This window comes from Acomys russatus, chromosome 3 (genome assembly GCF_903995435.1).
Source record: "Acomys russatus chromosome 3, mAcoRus1.1, whole genome shotgun sequence".
NCBI lineage: Eukaryota > Metazoa > Chordata > Mammalia > Rodentia > Muridae > Acomys > Acomys russatus.
In genome coordinates, this window is record NC_067139.1 from 63,985,708 (window position 1) to 64,006,469 (window position 20,762).

The 20,762-nt window shown below is 45.7% G+C and overlaps 2 protein-coding genes across 3 annotated transcripts in view; one reads left to right on the forward strand and one right to left on the reverse strand.

Moving 5' to 3' along the window:
• Grid1 (glutamate ionotropic receptor delta type subunit 1) overlaps positions 1–20,762 on the forward strand; it is a 735,616-nt gene that overhangs the window by 399,080 nt on the left and 315,774 nt on the right. For both annotated transcript variants that reach the window (XM_051142026.1, XM_051142032.1), the window contains exon 5: positions 11,849–11,902. In XM_051142026.1, coding sequence (XP_050997983.1) covers positions 11,849–11,902 — 54 coding nt within the window. The remainder of the gene's footprint in view (positions 1–11,848; positions 11,903–20,762) is intronic.
• LOC127185603 (UDP-N-acetylhexosamine pyrophosphorylase-like) lies at positions 18,109–19,988 on the reverse strand. Its single transcript, XM_051142041.1, has one exon. It carries the CDS (start codon positions 19,767–19,769, stop codon positions 18,252–18,254), a length of 1,518 nt encoding a protein of 505 aa, XP_050997998.1. The 5' UTR covers positions 19,770–19,988; the 3' UTR covers positions 18,109–18,251.

Below are 20,762 nucleotides of genomic sequence, written 5' to 3' on the forward strand. Positions count from 1 at the left end.
AAGGTGATGGAGGGTGGTATGGCTCCTGCCCTCCTGCCATTCCCTACCTGGCTCTCAGTTTTCATGGTCATAACCCTACAGCTGGACGTGTGAGCAAGCCTGGGGACATTGACCATTTACCATAATCGTTTACCGTGATTACTTACATCCTCAAACTTCTGCGATCGGCTCATTCAATTTCCTGTTCCTCTAGGAAGTCAAATCTGAGTCTATCATCTTCCGCATTGAACCTATCTATTTTCTCTATCCATGAGGATAAGTGTAGAAGTTATGTTAGATTTCCTTTTGTGTATCAAACCCCTGCCGTGCTGTGGGTCCCTTCACCACTGTTCTAGGCCACTGATGCTGTTGTCAACTGCTCGTGCCTGGGACATTCATCTTCAGAGCCAGCCTTGTCTCCGGACTCCAAACCTGACCACGGACTTCCCAGCCTGATATCCTCCTCTGGGTCCCCAAATCCTAGAGCTTCATTTATCCCCTCTATTCTTGTAACATCAGTGTCCTGCATATTTTCAGTGTTTTTATTGAACAAAGAAATCTAGTACCCCGAGAGAGACGTTCTCTGAATGGCAGGCTAAGCCAGGTTTGATAAGCTTTGGCGGCATGAGGACTTTCCTGTTAGTATGCTTTGTGATTCACAAGGTGGGACAGACTCATGAGCCAGCCACAGATTTTTATTTTTAGAAGAGACATTTACATTTTTACTTTTATTTGTGTGTATCTGTGTGCATATGCTATGTGGGTGTGGTACCGGTAGAGGCACCAGAATAGGGTGTCAGATCTCCTGGAGATAGAGTGACTGGCAGTTGTGGGTCACCCAGGGTGAGTGCTGGGAACCAAACTTGGGTCCTCTGGGAGACTAGCAAGCACCATTCAGCACTAAGTATCGCTCTAGCCTCAGATTTTAATTTTTATTTTTTGCAAGAAACGTTTTATATCTCCTAAAATCTTCTCGTCCCTGGAATACAATCCAGGAACCCCAACTTTATAGGCCCTGTTGCCCAGTGTAAGACTCTGCAGATGGGGCCTGACAGAATTCCAGGCAGCAGCTCTTGGCTAATGTTTTGGATGCTCCTGAATCTGACTTCGAGCCAGAGTGTAATCAGCATTGAAGATGCATGCACCATGTGCACTTTTAATTGACAGACAATTGGATTTTAGGCTGACAAATGCCATATCTGTACCAAAAGGTAGCGGGCGTAGTGAAGCCTAAAGCAGCGAGAGAGAGATGCTGTGGGAAGCATGCTGCATAGTCCCAAAGCTCCTCTGCAGTCTAAATATGCAGATCTAAGTACTTACTTGCTGTCCTTATATGCGAGGCAGGAAGCAGTTCCGGTGTTGTGGAGTATTTAGATAGAGCAGTGGCCAGATGGAACAGGGCTAGGAAAGTCGTGATGATTTAGTCAATATATTCAGAAATGAAAGTGCAGCTATAGTTAAGGGCTATAGGGGTTGTCATTCCATCTAGTAACTTTAGAGCCAAATCCTTGTTCATAATATGTGAACATAAGACTCAAGGGCATCTCCACCACACTCGGTGCTCTTCTTTGCCTCCAGCTCTGGTGTGTGGTTTTGATTTTCTTCTCCAAGTAGAGCATCCTTGGGTGGGACCCTCGCAGGTTCCTGGTGGGGACAGTGGAGATGGATGTTGGAGCTGGTGGGGACAGCCCTTAGGACCAAACCTATGCTTAGTTCATGTCTAGTCCTGTTCGTGTTTGCTCTAGGGGCTGAGGGTAGGGTTGCCTGGTTTTTTGGAGGAGGCTCAGAGGGCTTTTTGGCAAACCCTTAAGCCATTCCAACTCTAGAATCCAATCATGTGGCCCTTTGTGTTTGGAGAATGGTTGCATGTAAGACAACACAGTATTTTATATTGTGCACTCTATGGAAAATAGGTCCTTCCCCCACCCCTACCCCTTGCACTCTCACCAAGAACTCTAAGCCCCACTGTGGCCTCCTGGTCAGTTTGGGATCTGAGGCTCAAACCCAGTGCTAAGGTTGCCCATGTGAACCGCAGCTTATGCTACAGCGTCCTCGACCTCCCTCCAGCTTCTCCCTGATCCACAGGTACCTCCTTGGCATTCTGATGGCCTAAATAAGGAATGTGTTTCTGACTGTCCCTGAGCCAGGGAGCTCCTCCTGAGCACACACAGGAAGAAAACATTCTTGTCTCTAGAGCTGAAAAGAAGTTATTTTTTTCTTTCTATTCCATTCTCTGCAAAGTCAGGCTCATAAAAAAGAATACAAATTACAGCCAGCGACTCTTATCAGCTTGGTAAAGAATTGCTACTTTCAACTTTATTGCTTTAAAAAGTATTCTGAGGCCTCCATCTTTTAAAAACAATTTGGATTGAGAAAAGGAATTAGATCCACGCATAGAAGCTGCTGCAGAGTCGCCATGTACACAATTTGAAGGGGTCACGGTGATAAAGACTGACGCTTTAATCGAGCATTTTGAGGTAGTGTAGCTGTTTGTCACAGCAGATAGCCCCACCTGGAGTCTGGGTCTCTGGAGCTGAAAGCTATACATGGGGAGGGAAGGCCTCTGGGGTGTGATGTGAGCCAGCAGTGCCTGGAGGGACTGTCCTGCCCCACACATTCCCATGTGTCCTCCATCCGGAGCATCTGATGCTGTGGGTGCCTGAAGCAAGCCTTCGGATGCAAGCAGTACCTCCACAAGCTCCAGTTCGAACATGGAAAGGCCCGCGCGTGAGAGATGAAAACATTGCTAATCGGATCGGTCTGGTCTTTGCTTTGCTTGCTTTGGAAAAATCATTTGAGGCTGGAGTTGAAGAGCAAATATGTGAGAAATGGTTCCAAGCAGCCACCTGCCACCCAAGGTCTGTGTCCCCTGCCCCTGGAGTGGAGAAGGACCACATCATTTGATTGCTCACAGTCCACACTGCAGAGGCTGGTGGCCGCCCCTGCTAAACCAGATCAGGCCATAAATAAGCTCGTAAGTGATTTGTTTTGCTGTAGATTTGGACTCTCAAAAAGGATTTTATGCCGGCGTCCACGTGGCCAAGGGCCTGAAAACCTTTCCCATGCATCTGTGAGAAAAGATTGGATAGAAAATCCAGCCTCCTGTGGCCTCCCTTCGGGGTGTAGCCCGAGTATCAATGGGAGTGAGAACGTGGATGGCCTTATTTGGTTTCTGTGCCCTGCAGGGGTTAGGGAATTATAGATCACTGATTAAAGTCCAAGTACCTATCAGCCAATATTCATCGACAGTGCCTGGCTTCACTTCTCCTGGTTGATCTTATTAGACAGATCGTGCCTGCAAGCAGACTCCATTTCATTTTTCCGCTGATATTAACGTTTCCTCATAAATTGTCCGCATGTAGCATATTCTCTCTCTTTATTACAGTAAATCGCACCTCCTGCATAGCCCTGGAACCTGTCTCTATTTCATCTGAAGGAGCCACAAATGGTCTGTAATGAATCTCCCTACCCTGGAGGCTGCAAGCTGATCCTCCTACCCTCTGTCCAGTTTGGACTGGCTGTTTTATCTCAAACTTGGACACCAGAGTGGATGGAGACAGTCTGATGACTGACTGGAGAGCATCCTCCTGTATCTGGGTTTATACACACTGAGTCGGTTATGATTTCTTTTTCCTAAATCAGCACAATCGGTATTCTAGACCCTTCCTGTTGTACCTCACTCCATTCTAAACGACCTTCCCTGGGGCTCAGCTTTCCCGGATTCCTCCGTAAATGGACCCCTGAGCTTTCATGATGGTTTAGAAGAAAAATTGGGGACTTGGAAACATAGGGCAGCAGCTGGGTCAGGAAAGATGGGCTGATGGGAAGAGCTCAAGGGAGGACCCCTGAAAGGACCTTTGTGGGTCCACGATTTCTCTGTGGCATTTCAGACCTTGGTGGAGCCAGTAGTAGGAGCCACAATAGCTTTAATTTTCAACTCAAGACAGCCTGGAATCATCTGAGAAGAGGGCTTCAATTGCAGAGTTGCCTAGATCATGTTGGCTTGCAAGGGGGGCTACCTTAGTTGTTCATTGATACAGAAGGACCCGGGATACTGTAAGAAGCATCATTCTCTGGGCAGGTGGTACTCTGCTATAAAAAGGTAACCATGAGCTCTCGTGGGAGCCACCAAACAGATTCCACCATGGCTTCTGCCTGACTGCTCTCAGTGATGGAAGTATAAATTAAACGAACCATTTCCTCCCCCAGGTTGCTTTGGCTAGAGTGTTTTATTGCCACAACAGAAGAGAAACTAGGATAGACCCTTTCTATGATGACAAGAAACAAAGGAGTGCTATAGGTTAAACCAAGTTAGACTCTTTGCCAAAGACTGCAAGAATCTGGAGGACATAGTGGCTCCAGGTGGTACATCATAGCTGCTCTTTCAGCTTTCCTGGATCTGGACATAGCTTCTGACACTGAGAAATCATGGTGGCTGCTTAGCTGGTTTTCTTGTAAGTGGGCTCCTCCATCAGTGAAGTCATCCATCACCACCCATCACTGAATGTTGCAGATGATGCCTCTGGTGGTTCATCACCACCCATCACTGAGCATTGCAGATGATGCTTCTGATGGGTGACATTGCACAGGGAGGATTGTTTCTAAATAACATGTTGCTGCAACGGCAGCAGTGAGTCTTTAAGTTAGCTCAATGTCTGTCCTTGGGAGAGTGCCAGGCCTTAGGCTCCATGGGGGGATGTTCTCAAGAGGTAGAGTTAGGTTTTAAAAGATGCTAATTGCCGTCAAGCTTTCATTATCCCAGGCTGCCAGTGTTGGGGGGGGGGTGCCTAGATAAGTGGCCAACAATTAACACACACATAAATTATCAGTGGCATGTGTACTTCGTAACATAAACCCTTAGCGACGGAGCTGGAAAGCGTCCATGTGGAGAGTTTTTTTTCCACTCCATTTACTAGTCCTATAGGCCAAGATAAAGTGAAATAGGCTCACACCTAACAACAGGGCTGGAATAATGGCCTTGAGCTTATAAGAACAAATTAGCCTGCAAGACAAAGGCGCTGCTGCATATAATGGTCTTAATATGAGAAATAAGTAAGCAAACAAACAAACACAAAAATAAACAAACAAAAATCCTTACTTTCTTCCAACTGTCATGAGACCTGGCCTAGGTTTGCAGGATAATATACTTTCTCGACAATTGTTTGGGCCTTCTGTTAAGCACACAGACTTGGGCTAACATTTAAGGCCATTCGCTGCTGAACAGACTTCTACAGAAATCTGAGTACATAGAACTCTCAGTTTCCCACTATTTATATGAAATGGGAACCTATTTAAATTGCTGGGGGAAAATGAGGTGCATGGGATATGAAATAGAAGAATTATTGCATTGAAGTATCTGAGAGGCACCTTATAAGCAGCCTCCCACTGGCCTTGGAATCTGTACACCAGTCTAAGGACATAAGTGCATCCAGATTGCAGATGCATTCTTTCCAGTGTGCTCAGCACCCATGTTCTCCTGCTTCCACACAGAATTGAACCTCCTCGCCACACGATCAGGGGACAGCTGTCAACCCTCTCCAGCCTCAGTCTAGGCACGATGCCTGACCCTTGCCATTTCTGCTATGTTCAGACACTGCTTTCTGCCCAGAGACTACTAGGAAGCTTAGCCAAAATCTCTCTCTCTCTCTATTCACAAAGTGGATCAGGGTGGCCAGAATGGAATTCACATGTCTCATTTCTGAGTGGGCCCACAGGATGCTGTGTTGAAGTCCTGCGTCTTAAACACTGCGGTACTATTGTTGCCATTGGCCATGGACAAAGATACTGGAGCTTCACATCAGACTGCCGCTTATGAGCAAGAAGACACCTTCCTATCCACACTTTGCATTCTCAGGGGTGGGGAAAACAGTTGCGCTATGCTTACTTTAGCCAAGGTCTACCTATGACATCATACTTTCACCTCCAGAGGATGACATGTAAGTGTCAATGTGTATGTCCATGCAATCTGCACATATATGGAGATGTGCTGGCACACCATTCCTCCTTTTGCTGTCTGTTCGATTCCTTTATCACCATTTTCTGTTGACTCTGATCAAAGGGGATAGAAGAAAGCAAACTTGATCCTTTTGAAGTCCCATGTCCCCACTTTTTTTTTCCTTCTAAATTTTGTTTACTGTTCTTGACAAGACACTCTAGTCAGGCACATGGACTCTTGTCAGTTTGGCAATACCCTGCAGGATTCCTGATGATATAGCAGAGTCAAAGTTTGGGCCACTGTATGGCCCTTTGTGTTCATGGAAACCTAGGACCTGGCTAGGTCCATGAACTCCTGTAGTTACTTAGGTCTCTGCCATGCTTTTTCTTAAGGATGGTACCAACAGCCAGAGTTGTCAGCTCCAGCTGCAAACCTAGCCGACTTCCCACTTGATGGGGGTGAGTGGGAGGATCTGCTCTGAGTATGAGGCCTTCTCCCTCCACCCTCAAACATATGCTTGCAGGTTATAGGAGCTGCCACGGATTTACCTGATTGAGCGAGCTCTTCTCTGTGGATGCCTGTGGTGTCATGTGGCTGGAGAAGCCTATGCTGGGCAAGAGGGGAGGTACTGGGAACATGGAAGACACAGCACCTATCACTCTGCAAGGCTGTACACACTGTCTTTTTTTTTTTTTTTAAATAAAATCACTATTTGACACTATAACATCAGAGACAGGGCACCTAGTAGAGTTGGGTATTTCATGACATTAAGACAGATGTCAAGGCATGGATGGTACTTCTTATCTGTGGAGTGAAGGAAGAAGTCACGAGGAACTGTCCACTTGGAAGAGACCCTAGAATGAGAAGGCAGGAGAAGCAGGGGAAAGGAATGGGGAGGACATTGGCAGTGATTGATCATGCACCAAGCTCCTCCCTAGTGTGGTGAAGTTACATGTAAAGTCATGTAATTCTTGACATTACCCCAGGCTGGAGCTGTTCATTTCAGGACTGGATCCCAGAAGCAGCCTTTAAAAGGAGGGGTTGGGTGACAATTATTTATGAAAAAGTGTTCCTGGAGGGATTCAAACAAGAAAGCCAGCAGGTCCTTGGAGATGTGGACAAGGAAGTGAAGGATGCCAGGTGACGTAATCATGACCTCATTCTGTAGCAGGCTTCTGGAAACAGTTCAGACGACACTGAGAAACATCCCCACCAGGGAGCAAAACATCTGGGATCTGCCTCTGTGGTACCCTTAGTTCTTGGTTAGGATCTAGATTCTCAAGTAACCATGCATGCCGTGTACACTTCTGGCAGCCAGAGTCTTGGGTGTTGGTGGTTAAGGATGAACACACAGGGAGTCTTGGTAATCAAGCATCTTACTGGGATGTGAGGGGTTTTAGGCAGAATACCACAGCATGTTTGGTACCCAAGTGTTGTGGATCATAAAATGTGCTTGGAGAGGTGGCACAGATTACCTGGGAGCACACAGCAAAGGCTCCTCTAGCATGCTCGTTGCGTGATGAAAGAAGGAGTTGTTTCTGTCTGCCACAGACATATATGGGAGGAGAAGGGAGAGCTTGGCACTTAGAAGGGGAACCAGGAGTGTGGGGAGGGACCCTGCCCTTTCAGTTTGTGAGCTGTTAAGACTCATCCCACAGAGCCTGGCAGCTCTCTGGTAATTGCAAAGGGAGGCAAGTGTGGCTTTGCTTCGTCTGCAGTAGCTGCTCCTTCTCACCACTGTGCCAGTCTCTGCGTGAGCTGCACCCTCTGGAAAAAAGGCTGTATCCAAGTGCTATTTATCTCTGTGTGGGAAAAAGAGGTTTAACAAATTAGCTGATGCTTAATTGGTGAGGGAAAGTAGGACAGGGAAGTTGGCCAGTCATCCTGCAGAGTTTTTCTGATCAATTCTCTCTGCCAGTATCTTCCATGCCTGAGTCTGATACCAGGTAAGAAGGCCTCTTAGGGGAGCCGTGCTCCCACACACTCCCTAGGATCTCCCAGCAATTGGCAATTGGTTATTAGCAATGTTGGCACCCCTCAGCGGCAAAATGCACCTGTACCTTCAGATTCAAAGAGCTCTGGATTCTGTGGGAGAGATTTCAACCCCCAGGGTCAAGATGCAGCTTAGAGCTTGGAAAGGACTAGGGTTTTAGTCAGGTGGCTGTTCTCAGTGAACTAGAGCCTTTTCTAGTGAGGCACGGGCATGCAGTTAAAAGAAAAATCTTAGGGGCTTCTTACCTGCATCCTAACTTGGGAATCATTACAATAGATGTCAGTTCAGCATGGTCACCTATGGTCACCCTCCAAGCTGCTATTTTTTGGGGGATGGTCTGATGTCTTTTGATGCTAATTACTGCTTGCCGCCTCTGTGATCCACCTTTTGATTAATAAAAAGCTTTCCCACCTGGGCAAGGCAGAGGAGCTAGCGGTGTAACTAAGGTTCCAGAGAGAGAGGAATCCTGGGAAGAAGAGAAGAGAGACCACCAGGAGGAAGAAGGAGAAAGATCGGAGAAGGAGAAGGCCGCCATGGGTTAGATGGAGGAGAAGCACATGGCTGGCATGGATGGGGAATTCTATCCAGATAAAGAACATTAACAAGTATTTGGGATTATGGATGGGAAGTAGTTTGATAGAAATTGGTAAAAACTGATGACATATGATTGGGGCAGGTATCACATACCTGCCCCACTATGAGAAGTAGTTTAGAGGATTAATGTCTGCCCTGCCCCAGGTTAACTAAGGCTATATAAATATAAAATATAGCAAGTGTCAGTGTCATAATTGATTGCTAGCCGGGCATACTAATAGTATAGATAATTTAAAAACAATAGCTATTTATCTTCCAAGCCACTTTTGACATCGACAGTGCTAAGGTACTTCTGATAGGCCTTACTGCCAGAGGCAGCCTCTTTCTTTTTGCACTATCTGGAAAGGTAGGAAACTTTCCTTCCATTGTGTGCGTCTTCTCTGATTACCAGAGCCATTCACTGTAAATCCACTCTTAGATTCTGCAAAGAGCAACTTGGACTCTTGCATAAGCCAGTTCTTCATTTGTTTAGACTTCTACATCTAACAAGTTCCTTCTTACTCTTAAGTGGCTGTTGGCTTGAACTGTCCCCCTTCATGCCTGGGATCTAGAGTGTGGTTCCTTCCACCACTAGGGTGATGGCTTACCCCAAGCATAGAACCAATGCCCCATCCCCGACTGTAAGCCTTTCTATAAGTCTTTATTCCTTACTGTACTGCATTCAAATGCCATCTCCCCACTAGCCATTTTTGTTTTGAGTTCAGGCTCATTGACCTGCCTCTGTTGAGATTCAGTTTAGCATTCTAGCCTTTGGGAACTTAGGAGAGCCTCCAGGCTCTGTGTCAAGTCCTCATTTCATATGCAAGTTACTGATGTAACCAATGAGCATTAAAGAAACGCTGAAAGGTTAGGAATTGAGTCCAGCAATGCAGTCAAAGAATCTGGGTCAGATTCCTGTACTTTTCCCTTATCACCATGGTCTTAGATATATAAAGGCATCTGTGGCAGTCTGCATGGCGGGAACAGAGGGTTCTAGGCTGCGTGGTCAAGACTCCACCCTGAGGTTCTCTCCATGCACCACTAGCAGTTCAGGGTCCTCAAGCAACACTGGTTCTTGGGTCCTATCAAGTTCTCTGGAGACAGTCTGGCCTTTCCAGCCTTGCAGAATGGAGTGGGATGTGTCTCAGGATATAGCACCATGGTGCATAGATGTCTTTGGCCTCTCTGAGGTTCACTTCCTTCTAAGGGCATAAATCTTCTTGCGGTGTACAGGAGTCTGTTTATCCCAGGTTATATAATGTTCATGGGGCCAAAGGATTTTGGATGGATGTGAACAAACGCACGGATGAGGGTGGACCTTGGGAGGACTAAAATGACCACCTTCCTCTCTCTGTTTCCTGTGATATTCTTGGAACATTTATGGTCCTCATTCTCTGAGTTTCCTTCTCTCTGGCCTCATGGGTTACAGAATTTTTCAGACAGAAAAGGGGCAGCTGGTACCGGTACTTTATCCATGACTTCACTAGACAAATGATAGTGGGTGGGTTATTTCAGACTTGCTCAGGCTCATCTCTTCATGGCCTGGTAGTCTCATTCATAGGCCAGAGAGCTAAATCTCTGTTCTTCAGCCCTGAGTGGTTCAGGAAAAGCTTTGTGCCTGTGGTTGGTGTCCTGGGGTGTTGTTTGGTAAGGAATGATGGGAAGGTTTTTTTTTTTTTTGGTCTCTATTTTCATGATCTACTGTGTTCCTCAAGCACATTCAACTGTTCCCATGAAGCACGACCCTGACAGAGCTCTGTGCTCTGGTAGTGTGGCACCTCACCACCATGCAGGCCTGATGCTCTGACACCAGGACACCACCTTTGTTAAGAACGATCAAGTCTACATACTGATAAGAAAATGTAATGAAAATTTCCACCTGATATGAATTTCCCAATGTGATTTTAATTAAAAACATCTATCTGATATGCATGTGCTGATATGTATTTGCATGGTATGACTATAGATGCTTCTGGAAGGAGGCACTTCAGACAACTTCCAGTGGATGAATCTAGAAGAATAAATGGGGAATTTTTACTATATTAGCACATTCTTTTAAAATGAGAAAGTATTATGGAGTGATTTTAATTAAGCATCTTAATTTGTCTATACTTTTAAAATCAAAGGGGTAATAAAAATTACATTACCAAAATGTAAAAAAAAAAAAAAAGAAAAAAAAAGAAAAAGAGTAAATCTGAAAGCTCTTCTCCAGGTTCATAGATAGCTTGGCACTTTGCCTGGTGCTCAGCAAGCTCTTGGCACATGCTCACTATGAGCGTTCTTACAGGACATGCTTGCAAACCATCAATCCTTTCTAATTCTTTCAGCATGTTGGCTTTCTAATTCAAGGAGAGAGATAGATAGAGAGAGAGAGAGAGAGAGAGAGAGAGAGAGAGAGAGAGAGAGAGAGAGAGAGAGAGAGGGCATGTGTGCGATCCCAGCCCTTGGGGGCCGAAGCAGGATGATGAGGAGTTAGAGGCCAGTCTTGGATAGACAGTGGATTTGATACTAGCTTTTGTGCTATAAGATCCTTTGTTAAAAAAAAAAAAAAAAGCCCAAATATACAAACAAGCAAGCTTAAAGTATGCAAGCAAAACAAGAAACTGGATTTTGTTGGCTGCTGTCTATTGCTTATTCACATGTCTAGCTATGAGTGTCAACTGTATGTTGGGCCAGAACAGAGTTCTGGGACAGAATACTCACCTCAGAGATGTATACCTTCACCCTGTGGAGTCCCCACCCACCCTGTCAGAGAAAATAGACAATACGAAGTAGTAAACTGGTAGCCATTCACACACCACAATGGCATGTACTGTATGTAATAGAGCAGTGTTGAGAGAACGGTGGGAGTGGGCCCCCCCGCCCAATAACTGGAAAGAATCCAGCTCCATGCATCCTGAAACAATGAATGTAAAGCAGCATCACAGTTGAGCTGGCGTCTCCTCTTCCGCTGGTGTCACTCAGCACAGCTGGAGGAACTGCCAGAATATGTTAGTCTCCTTCTATAGTTTTGTGTAGTGATGGATGCTCTCCTTAGGTGCCCCTTTGGAAAGGAACTCATATCCATTCTTGGGGAAGGGAGGCTGACCTGGTGCCTGTTGCCTGTGATGCCTGCAGGACTAGGGCCTCTAACCTGGCTCCAGGCCAGCACAGAAGAACATGGAGGAACCAGGAGACATCAGACATCTAATTCAGGTGCCATCTCTTGTGGCCAAGGCAGCCAGAGTGGGCTGCAGGGGTTGGCGAGTTTTGTGAGGAAAGCTTTCTGTAAAAACAGTGCTTATAAAACCCCATCTCAGCAATCATACTGTGAGTCAGCCAGCAGACATTCTGCCATGCTTTTTTTCATGTTCTTTTTCTCTTTGCAGGCTGTGGAGACCAACCTGGCTTCCAAGGACAGCCACTGGGTCTTTGTGAATGAGGTAAGAGCCCCCATAATGGTGACGGGTGTGGCCTGCAGTGACCCCCTGTGCCATGGGAAACTTCAAGTCCAATCCTGACTTGGAGCTGGCATGGATCATGGAGTTCCATTTTTTTCAAGGCAAGAGGTCAGAGAGCTGGATTTGGCCTGCCAAGATGCTTAGCAGGGGCATGTGGGAACCAGCAAAAAAAAAAAGTCCAGACCTGAGCCCATGAGAATGTCAAAAGTCAGAGAAGTGGTTTCAGACTTTAGGTAAAGGGGATGAGTGAGACAGACAGGCAGTTAGGAGCCAGGGCCTGGGAGATTAGGTCAGGCTATTAAATAAATACAGATGGCAAGACAAAGGGAAGTAGGAGACAATAGAGGCCCTATCTCGTGCAGACTATTTGAAAGTGTTATGTGCATGCATCTGAGTATACGCAGGAGTATATATGCTTCTAAATATGCAAATGTGTGAAAACGTAATGGTTTAAATGTTTGCACATACCTGTGTGTGAGGAGCTTTATGTATGTATAATTGAGTTTGTGTTGTGTACATAGGAGTGTTAGCGTATGTCTACATTCATGGGAGGGCATATATACAAATAGCTATATGTGTAAGTGAGTATTGTAAGCATATGTGTAGGTTTGTGAGTGTGGATATGTGAATATGAATGTATGAATATGTGAATATGAATGTATGAATATGGAGTCTGTATGTGTGAGTTGTTTGTACACAGGAGTATAATTTAGTATGACTATTTGTGCATCGCATGTCTATGTGTGAGCATGTATGTTGTGGATGTATGTGACTATATGTACATGAGTGTTATGCATTTAGAGTGCACACTATATAGACAGAAGAGTGTATGTGTAGCATGTATGCATGCATGTATGTATAAGTGAGAATATATGTATATGGACATAGCATTTGTTCATCCATGTAAGTGTAGATGCATATTTGAATGTGTGTATATTTGTGTGTAGTCCTTGGGTTGCATTCATCCAAAAAACGTTAGTAGCAAGTGACTTTAGGTCTGGCCACCCCACTGGTTTCGTCTCGGGCGGGAGCGGGGGGGAATGGAAGCATGAGATGTCACTCTTCAGAAATGGCATCCTGCCGGCCCATGCTGAAGCTATTGCACAGGGTGACCTATTATCACGTGGTCTCAGCTTTTTTGAAGAGCCCTTTCTGCCCACATACTCTTTCAGGAAGCAGAGCCAGGGCAGCCTGTGTGACCTCCGCATGCTGTTCAATGTGAACAGACGTGTTAGTGTGTCTTAGTTTTGCCTTCAGTGGGGGGGGGGGGATGCAGCCCTTAGCTGCTATTAAATTAGCTGATCAATTTCTAATGGCTTCATTTTGGAAGATCCAAGCTTTATTATGTGGGTAATTTCTTCTTTTATGATGTGTATTTCTTCATTAGCTCAGCGCTAATATGGATGAGAACCATTTTGGGTGGCTGTTGTTAATAATGGCACAGGTAGGGCCACACATTAGCTGCTTGCCAGGCCCACTGCGGATGCTTTATCTCTATGAATTCCCTTCTTATGAGCTCCATGTCTACACGGGCCAGCTGAAGACACATGCAGTTGCTGTGCCTTTCCCCTGGGGTGGTTCCATGACTGTCCTGTAATTAGAAGGAGGATGTGACTACCCCACCCTGCTCTTCAGAACCTGCTTGAGGCTTCATTGATCCTCAGCAAGTTTTGATTCTCCGAGCTTTGCTGCTTCTCTGCAGGCTCTTCAAAGCCCAGTGTCCTTTGTTCCAGTGAAAGGAAGCGTTCCATGTGGCCCAGAAGTCAAATGTCTGGTGCTGGTTTCACTTTTTTTGATGACTCCTCCACAGTGAATAGCCAGTGTTTCTCTGTGGCCAGGCTTCAGAAACGTGGCTATTTTACATTTTAAAGATTTTTACTTCTCTCTTTTGCATCCCTACCTATTCCCAAGGTGCCCCCCACTCTCTAGCCTGACTGCCTTTCCTGGGCTGGTCTTAACTTCAGACACCACAGTATGAGGTACTTTGGGGTACTCCCTACTCCTAGGCACCGAGGAATTTTGGAGGCAGGAGGAACTCAGAGCTTAGAGTCATCAGGAGACAGCTATAGGAAGGGGCACGGTAGAGCCAATATGGATTACCTGCAGTAGTGAGCCTCTGCCACAGCACAGACAGTATTCACTCACGTTGGTTAGCCAGAAAACACAGATTGATCTTAGAGCCCCGAAGCAGACATGTCTTTCTTCAGAAGTGAGGGGATTTGAGGACTCTCTGCTCCCTTCTGTCTTGCTTCCTTGCTTCCAGAAAGTCTCTTTTTCTTGAGAGGCACAGAACAGCAGCCAGCATTGGCTTATCACATAGACATGCCAGGTGTTTGTCAATCACTTTCCACTTGCTAGCCCCTTTACTGCTCACCGATAGCCTTGGTAGGCCATTACTGTCATCCCCGTTTTATAGAAAGGAAAACAGGAGTTGCTGGAGTTGAATCAATTTCTCAAGGTGAGACAGAGATTACATGTTGCCCGTGGCATTCTTTTATCCCCATTTTGTGTGTGTATACACATTTTTGCCAGTGTGGGTGAGTAGGCACATTTATATGTGCACGTGGAGGCCTGAAGTTGGTGTTGGACATAAACCACAATTGCCCTTCCACCTTTTTCACTGAGGAAGGATCACCCAATCAGACCCAGAGCTCTCTGATACGGCCTGTCTAGCCTGCCTGCTGTAGAGTTCTCTTTAGCCTTTTGAGGCAGGAATTACAAAGTAGGCTGCCATGACCACCCAGAATTGATATGGTTTTCTGGGGAATCTAAATTCATGTTTGCATGGCAAGAGCTTTAATCACTGGACCATCTCCACTTTCCTGCCTGTAGAATCCTTCATGAAGATGGGCTAGCTCGCAAGCCTTGTCTGTCAATGACATCATGGGGCTAATACCTTTGGCAAAGATCCAGAGCTTATGATCAGAACCTTCTGAAAGGCTAGTCAGCAGGGCTCAGGTATGCATGACAGTGGGGATACTCTTTGGCTGACCTTTGACTCTAGCATATGGACATTTGTAAAGACTTCAACCCAAAGGTAGAGACTCTGATAGTCTTGACCCCAAATCCCAGTGTAGCATATGGTTAATGACAGGGATGTTCTCTAAATGACTTGTCAGTTTAGCTACAGGGCGAGCCACATGGAGAATGTTATTTCCTGTTTAAGCATGACCCCCAAAGAGGGGGAACTTCTGGTCTTCTTGCAGTGTTGTAGCATTTTAAGCACTGCAAAATTGAAGCTAACCAAACACGGAGCCACAGACAAATAGTTTTCAGTTGCTGTTCCTTGTATTGTGTGCAGTAATAAAATAAAAGGGGGTAAAAAAAAAAAAAGAGTCAAGGAAGGGGTCAGGCATTTGAGAAAGACTCATTTTCCAACCTCAACTGTAGAATTTAGTGTGTGTGTGTGTGTGTGTGTGTGTGTGTGTGTGTGTGTGTGTGTAAGTCCACATGCATATTTGTGAGTGTACATGTGAAGGCCAGAGGCTAATATCAGGTGTTGTTCCTCAGATGCCGTCTACCTTGAGTTTTTGGAGGCTGGCTTTTGCACTGGCTTGGAACTCACCAAGCATGCCAGGCTGTCTGGGCACTGAGCCTTAGGAATCCATCTGTCTCTACTTCCCCAGAGCAGGGAACACAAGTATGTCACCATCTTTGGGATTTGGTTGTCGTATGTGTTTTTCTTGATTCAGGATTGACATTCAAGGACACATGTTTTTGTTTGTGTTCTTTTTGAGGTGCTTTCTTAATACATACACTTGTTCACTACTGAGTTTTGTTACATGTTGCAAGCCTGATGTTGCTGCTGTTGCTGTTGTTTTGGGGGGGAGATAATTGGCTTCTGAATTTGTGTACTTCCCTAGGAGCTTCAGTGACTCTCTGGGCTCTCCTATGAGACACTGGAAAGCAGATATAGTTTTGTTATAAAGTATATTTTAATAGATTGATTAAGTTGTAAGAACATATGGGAAGTGAAGTGAACCATTAGATGATGTGGCTAGTAAACTGTGAGTTCCTCAAGTGCATGGCCAGATCTGGGTTCATCAATGAGTCTTCAGTGCCCTGTGTAGAATATAGATTGCTGAAAGGTTGGATTGAAGGTAGGTCGATCTATAGAGTGAAAAGCAAATTGCATTGATGAGCACTTCACAGTCTGTGTCAGAAAGAAAGCAACAATTAAAGGGCTGAGCCTCAGAGGTAGACTTGCCAGTTCAAGCCAGTGGAGCCTGGGTGTGTCGGGTGGCCCTGGAACCTCTGTATCAGGATGGAGTGAGAACCTCCTCTCAATTTGCTTTTGTTACATCCCAAGTGAGAGGTCTTGATGGTTTGCCTAAGGACATAGGATGTCCTTAGTACTGACTAGATTCTGTACAAAGAGGATGATGCCATCCCATGAAGCTGGACCCAGGCAAGAGACATGCACTGTGTACTCTGTCCTCTCGGGAACTTTCTGCAGGAAATTCTTCTATGGATTGTGCACTGTGTACTCTGTCCTCTCGGGAACTTTCTGCAGGAAATTCTTCTATGGATTGTGCAGTGTGACTCGCACGCAGGCTTCTGAAGGACTCCATGTGATGGGGATGGTAAGAGTTAAAAATGTGGCCAGGCACTGGGGAGGCAGAAGCAGGTGGATCTCTATTTGAGGACCAGCCTGGTCTAATAGTGAGTTCTGGGCCAGCCAAGGTTTATACTGAGACCCTGTTTCCAAACAGATAAGCAAACAAGCAAACAAGTAAGCAAGCAAGCAAGCAAGCAAGCAAGCTAGCAAGCAAGTGAGCAAACGAACACACAGGGAGTTAAACAACGAGAAGTAGAGGTAGGAATCTCCTTCAGGCTTGCTGAGGCTAGTGCACATCATACCTTTCCATGTGAACACCACCTGCCCCATGCACTTGATCTCACCAAGCATCCTTTGTGTTTTTGATCTCCTTATGCAAACTTTCACTGGAGCAGGTTATGTACAGGTAGTGCAGGGACAGGCTCTAGAGGAAGTCCTGTCTGTGGGGCTGCTTCAAGCAGTCCCTTAAAAAGATTCTACACTCTGGCAGATGTCACACCAGCATGTGGACATCTTCAGTGCTCTCTCCCTGGAACACTGTGTATACTTTTTTTTTTTCTCAGACCCCAGCCCATTTACTTACTTTCACCAGTTGCTGACCAGCATGAGGATCTCTGGAGCAATGGAGAAAAACTCTGCCAATAGTGTAGAAGGCATCATTGGCTTTCATGACTTCCCTACTCAGAACCTTTACAGAGTGTGAACAGGTTCATATGAGACCACGTTACACTAGGTTACTATAGGAAAAGAAGCCAAGATTAAGTGAAGAAAACAACAGGAGAATACATGAAAGCAGACTCTCACTTTTAAGAAATCTCAGTTTGGGATGCACAGAGAAGAGGTTTATAATTTGTTTCTTCATTTCACTTGGAAGATTTTTAATTCTGTTTGAACATCAAGTCCCTGTACTATTTGCCATCGTTAATTTTAATTCCATATCACTCAAAACCAATTTGTTTATTGTAGTCTATTCACTGGTTTAGCTCCATAGCTTCTTCACTGAGGCGGCTTTGAAAACACAGATCACATCTTGCCCATCTCTGCTGTCCTGGCTCAGAATCCTGGAGTAAAGAATAGGTGTTGCCATTTATCATACATTAACTGGAACCATGAACTGTTTTATTACATTTATTAATTTTATATGTGAATGTGTGTGTTTGTCACAGTGTGCATGTAGAGGTCAGAGTGCAATTTATAGACTCAGTTCTTCCTACATAGGTACAGGGGATCCAACTGAAGTCACCAGGGTTGATGATGAAGGCCTTTACCCACTAAGCCGTATCACTGGCCCAGCACTGTTTTTTTTTTTTCTTTAAAAAACTTTAATGCTTGATAAAATAAAACAAAATTTCAGTACCATAGAACCTTCTGACACACACGATGACTTATAATCACTATGTACAAGTTCAAGAACAGACGCTTCCAGCTCCAGGGGAAGTCAGGCTGAAACCCCCAGCTAGAGTCAAGCTGAGGACGTATCCTGGATGGCCAACGTGAGCCTTGGCTTGGAAGAACTTATATAGTCAAAAAATATAAATAAGACCTTCAATGAGTTGAGAATCTCTCTCTCACTCTCACACACACACACACACACACACACACACACACACACACACACACACACGATCTGGGAAGTCTGTTGTTTATCAGATACCAGCAAGCAAAATGGAACTCTATTGATATCCACACTTCAGCCTTCCAGGAGGCCCCGCATGTTCACAGTTGGTCTATCAGAAGCAAAGGCTCCCTATATGGCTGAGCGCATGTTAGAACTCATACGCCATTTTTCACCAGCTCATGGACTCCATTCTCATCGATGATTAAAGGTGCATGGAACTCTTTATCTGCCACGTAGCCTTCTAGCCCTTCTCCAGCATAGGAGATGAGGGGAGAGATTTCACACTGGATTGGTACATCGTTGGCATCTTTCAAGCGGGGGATGGCTGGGAGGCGAGAGCCATTTTCGTCTATGAAGTGTCCCCCAGCATTGAGGACCCAGCAGTGATGGAGGGACATCAAAGCTTGCCTGGCAGTGGTCGGGTTGTCCTTTCCATTCTGACTGTCTGCGTTCTTGAGCGGGGAGAACTCATCTTCTCGCAACACTTCATACACCACAAACTTCTTTGCAAACTGGAAGATGTCAAAGACAAATTTTTCCATCTTTATTCCATTTGGCTTGTCCGGCTTAATTAAGTGCCCCTGGGAATCCACATATGGAATCTTCTTTTGAGCCACATGGTGCTGCAACTGAGGTTCATAAACATTGACAACATCTCTCAGGAATGGTACAGTGAAGAAATGATTGGCAATGTTCCCAGCGTTGAACAGCAGCCGTCCATCCAAGCTTCGCTTCTGAGCCGTTGCCAGAGAAATCTCACTGTATTCTACCACCTGGTACACTCCGTCCACCCGGCAAACCACTCCTACTGGTTCCGTGGGATTCGTTTTCTCTACCACCTTTGCCCCACAATCTGCTCCCTTCTTAATGCAGAAGCCAATGAAGCGGGGGTCTGCCACTTTTACCAGGATGTTGTCCACACAATAGACATGGATACTCCAGATGCCTCTGTGTTCCATGTCCTCCACAATGTTCTGGGCTGCAAGAGCCCGGTAGAGGCCGCCATTCCCATCTGGAGCCATAGAGACTTTGTTTTTCTCTTCCAAGATAATTTTCCCATCAAAACTCATAGCGGGCAGCATTCCCTGCTGAAAAAAGACCACGTTCTCCTTTTTTAAACCAAAGTATTTGTGCTTTGTGAAGAACTCCTTCGTCGACTCCATTGTCCTACCGCTGGTCATTATATACCATGGGATGATGCACTTGCTGCCATAGTGTTTTTCAGCTAACAGCTGAAGCTTCAGAATGCGTTCTGCTTGAATCTGAAACAGCGTCTTGTGAGAAGGCAAGCCAACGTCATACATGCCCTTGGGATATGAGACTCCAAGTCGTGTCCCCTGCCCACCAGCTAGAAGAAGAACTGCCACTTTGTTCTGAGCAATCTGGGATAGTCCTTCACTTTCCCAGGCCTGCAGCTGGTCTTGATCTCTCGTAGAGCTGCCCAAAACCTCTCGAGGCACAGGCTCCATTCGTGCATCCACCTTTTCTTGGTGAGATGACTGATCAAATCCTCCCATGGCCTTCTGGAAAAATGAATTCAGCTCTTCAAAGTTCATGGCCTGCAGCTCCGTATAAAGTTCTACCTGCTGGGTTTCTTCCAGCTCATTCCAGAACTGCAGCAGGTGTTCTTGCCCAGCTCTGGACAGCCTGAGTTTGAGGTCGTTAAGATTCATAGTGCTCTGGTAGTGAAGCTCTGTGAAAACAGGGCTGTGGGGCTTCCTCGGCTCGACCCGGCTCCGGTTCCTTCGGCTCGGTTACTCGCCGGCGTCCCGCTCCTGGAATATATACCGTCATCCGGGGGGCCGGGGCGGCGGGGCGGGCCGCAAGGAGCCGCCGAGGGGGAGCACGGGCCCCGGCCACCCCGCCCCTCTCCCCGCGGTGAGTGGCTGCGGCCGCGGGGCGGAGCGGAAGCCAGCACTGTTTTTAATAGTCACTTTCATTCTTTATTAAACATTAACCGTATTAGTAAAGTTTGACAAACAACAAACGGACATTTTTAAGTGTACGCATTAAGTCTGACATATGTATATATTCAAGAGTCATGATTACAATGAAGATAGTAAACATAACATATTCATAACACAGTGTCCTTATACCTTTTCGTATTCTACCTTAATTCCTTCTGATCTTTATAACCCCTTAGGCAACTACTGACATGTTTTTGGAACTATCCTGATGAATTTTATTATTAACTTGACACAATCTAGAGTTATGAGAAACTGTAACCTTTTGGGGAACCTAAATCGAAAAGTTGCCTCCATTAGATTGGCTTGTGGCCATGTGTGTGAGAGATTGTCTTGATTGATGATGAATATGAAAGAACTGAACCCACAGAGGTAATGGAATTTCTAGGAAGATGGGTCCTGGTTGTCTAAAAAAAAAATGTAGCTGGGCATGAGTCAGTGAGCAGGCCAAAAGATGTGTCACTAAGTAGTGTTCCTCCATAGAGGTTCTGCCCCATCCTTCTACCTTTAGGTTCCTGCCTTTTTTTTTTATTAATTTATTCTTGTTATATCTCAATGTTTATACCATCCCTTGTATCCTCCCATTCTTCCCTCCCTCCCATTTTCCCATTATTCCCCTCCCCTATGACTGTTCCTGAGGGGGATTACCTCCCCCTGTATATTCTCATAGGGTATCAAGTCTCTTCTTGGCAACCTGCTATT

Coding starts and splice junctions, on each gene's coding strand:
- LOC127185603 (XM_051142041.1), bottom strand. CDS start 19,769: ATGAATCTTAACGACCTCAAACTCAGGCTGTCCAGAGCTGGGCAAGAA.